This window comes from Pteropus vampyrus, unplaced genomic scaffold (assembly GCF_000151845.1).
Source record: "Pteropus vampyrus isolate Shadow unplaced genomic scaffold, Pvam_2.0 Scaffold86, whole genome shotgun sequence".
NCBI lineage: Eukaryota > Metazoa > Chordata > Mammalia > Chiroptera > Pteropodidae > Pteropus > Pteropus vampyrus.
The window spans coordinates 382256-385381 of NW_011888867.1; the positions used below are offsets into that span (position 1 = coordinate 382256).

At 55.7% G+C, this 3126-nt stretch overlaps 1 protein-coding gene across 1 annotated transcript in view; it reads right to left on the reverse strand.

Annotated features, from left to right (window-relative positions):
• ARHGEF10L (Rho guanine nucleotide exchange factor 10 like) overlaps window positions 1–3126 on the reverse strand; it is a 134342-nt gene that overhangs the window by 57654 nt on the left and 73562 nt on the right. The window contains exons 13-16 of the mRNA XM_023532645.1: window positions 2014–2111; window positions 1770–1817; window positions 1368–1662; window positions 204–399 (exon numbers count right to left, since the gene is read on the reverse strand). Coding sequence (XP_023388413.1) covers window positions 204–399; window positions 1368–1662; window positions 1770–1817; window positions 2014–2111 — 637 coding nt within the window. The remainder of the gene's footprint in view (window positions 1–203; window positions 400–1367; window positions 1663–1769; window positions 1818–2013; window positions 2112–3126) is intronic.

Here is a 3126-nt window from a genome sequence, read left to right on the forward strand (position 1 = left end):
GCGATAACTTCCACCGCTCAGGTCACCGGGGTGACGCGCGGCTGGGCCTGGCTACAGAACTCGCAGAGCCCAGTGCAAGATGAAGACACGGCCCTCGTTCAAAAGTTATTAAGAATTTCAAGACGGCGACAGCAGAGGAGTAAACTGAGTGCAGGCCCACGTGACGGCACAGATCCCACACCCGAGACGCTGACTCGGCGCACGGCACACGGCGCACACGCCGTAGACGGCCGCCGTCTCCACTGCCGCTGCCACTGTCCACGACGGCCTCCGCCGCGAGGTGTGGCCTCACGCGGGGAGCTGCCTGGCCTGGCAGTCGGTCCCGTCCCCACACCCTGACCCGCTGGACACCCTCGGCCAGTCTCGCCCCTTGGAAGGCTCCCGATGGGTTGGGTAAATCTGCTGGCCAATGAGGTTGACACTCTGAGGAGGCCAAGGATCTTTAAGCCTGAGGCAACTGAGCAGGCTAGACACCAAGAGCCCCCTTCCAGGACTGGAACCACCATCCCACCCAGGGACCCACTGGAAAACATCTTTTTACTAATAGGGATTTTGGGGGGGGGGGGGGCGGGGCAGAGTGGGTGGACCTAGAGGCGAGTATTCGGCAAAATTCATTCCCAAAACCCATGACTCTGAGGACAACAGTTACCCTCCTCCCCCTCCCCATCCTCACTAGGAAAAGGGCTGAGCGCCCCAAAACCTCTCCTGGAAAGAACGCTCTGTCAACCTCCAAAGAACCATGTCCCTCAAGTCAACACAGAAGTCCAGACGGTACCAGCACAGTTCATCGGCTCAGCAGTCCCCTGAGGCCATCCCCATCCCCACACGAGGAAACCGAGATGCCAGAGGTGAAGTGACCTGCCGAGAACCAGCATAGGATGGAGCCAGGCCACACGCACCATCCTCAGCACTGGGTAGCCGGCCACACACCCTCCAGCTCCTGGCTGGGTGAGACAGGAGTCAGGGAGGCCCCATTGCTCCTAAAACATAAAAGGACTTGGGGTCCCCCAGGAGTACCCCCAAAACTGCTAAGGCTGGGCTCCTCCGCCCCACCACGTCCACCACCAAGCTGACCACAAGCTCGTGAAAACTTGGTTGGGCCCCTGAAAACAGCAGGCCCCATGGAAGACTGCTGTGACACAAACCTCGGGGGAGGAAAGTCCCCTGAGCTTCTGGCAACCATCCCCCTGCCCCTTAAGCAGATAAAAAAGAAATGAAAAAGGAAAATCCAGATATTGCACAAACAGCCCCCTGGAGGATCCTGAGCATGCACATTTTAAAACAGCCACAGAGTTCCGTTTCGGACACACCCAGTTTCATTTCCACTTTTCCCTGGGTGACAGATGACAAGAGGAAAATCACAGGACCGTTCTCGGAACTGGCCAAAGCTGCCCAGGGGGGCCCTGGCAAGGGGCAGGTGCAGTGTGCGGCCACCACCGCACTCTTCACGACACCATCCCACACGGACCGAACTCGCCCCCTGCTTGACAGGTGGAGAAACTGAGCCTCCAGTTCTATGCCCAATGGCAACGCGTCTTCCCGACCCACAGCCAGTCGCCGCTGCTCTTTACTGCCTGGGTCCTCGTGGGGAACAGAACGGATGGCCCTTCTCAGAGCAGCTGCGTGGAAAAGGGCTTCCTTCTCCAGAGGGAGCTCTTCCCGCTGCACAGGTGTGAGAGCCAAGGCAAGAGAAACCCTCCTGGTTACAGAAAGGGAGCTGACGGAGGGAACAGAAGAAGATGCTCCCAAGTGCAAAGACCATTGAGTACCAGAGCAGGCGGCATGGCTGGGCCGAAGCCTTTTTCTCGAGAGGCATTCTGAAACAGAAGGCGTGTGTGTTACTAGCTGAGGGCATCCTGCCTACAGGTGGGGAGGGGGTGAGGGACGGCCCCCAGCCCTCACGCCCACCCTAAGAGATCCTGGATGGGGACACTGCCGCGGGAAGCGGCTCCAGCCTCTACCGCATCTTTTTTCCCATCTCTATCCTCCTGGAACAGGAGAAGCAGACCTCACTGGAAGGACGCGAGCAGGGACTGAGGGGTGTGGGCAGCCACTGCTCAGGTGATCGGTGCCACGCAGGATGGTGGGCCAGCGTGCCAGCGCCTCCAATCCTTCGAGAAGATCCACAAGCGAATTTATGGGATACCTTTCCACTTTTAAATGTTGGCAACCAATTCCATTTTCTTATAAAACACCGTGTGGGCCTAAAAACACATGTACAGCTTGAATTTGGCCTAAAGTAGAAGAGTCTTAAAGTGTGGGATTCCTGAAGCGTAGAATTGCAAGGGACCCTGAGGGTTATCTTGTCTCAGCCCCACTTCGCAGGCCTGTGGTGGAGATCAAAGATGGCAATGTGGCTCAGAGAGCCTTATACACTGCAAAGCGCAGTCGACATGAATAGGGCTGTCACCTTCCCAGCAACCCTTCCTATACTATTAGAAAACCCCGCCCCATGTGGCTGAAATCTCATTGACTTTAGTCACTGGCCGTAGTTCTGCTTTTGGGGCCCACAGAGCCAGGAGGCTCCCAGTTTTTCCTCTAGAAGAGCTGAACACATCCCTGTGACCCCACACGATGTCCCTTCTCCAAAGAATGACCAATGTTCTCACCACGTGCCACAGGGCAGGGCTGCCTCGCCCTAAATCAGCTGGGCCAACCTCCACCCTCTGGTGGGTAGAAGAAGGCAGAACCCAGGGTGCAGGACCTCCCAGATTGGGGAGCAGCTGCAGGAAGCTCCTGTCACATGCCACTAGGGACACAGAGGACTGAAGTTCACCGACAGGTGACTAGGAGGTGACTATTGTTTTGGTACTGTCCTTGTATTTTAAAAACAGCGTTCTCTACAAGCTCATTTGAAAATTTTAAAATTTTTTTTTTTTTGCCAGAATTTTCCTAAGTTGCAAACCCAAAACACAGTATAGATTTTTCATCTTTCTTCTTCTTTATAAATGACAGTAATGACGACCACAGCCACCTTGTATAAAGGACTCTGGGCCTGCTGCTTTGCCAGCTCCCTCATCTGCCTCGCGGCAGTCCTGGGGCTCAGGAGAATTGAACTCTTCTCCTTTCGAGTGAGGTTCAGAGAGGTTGGCTGATTCCCCTGAGGCCACACAGCAAGTACCAATG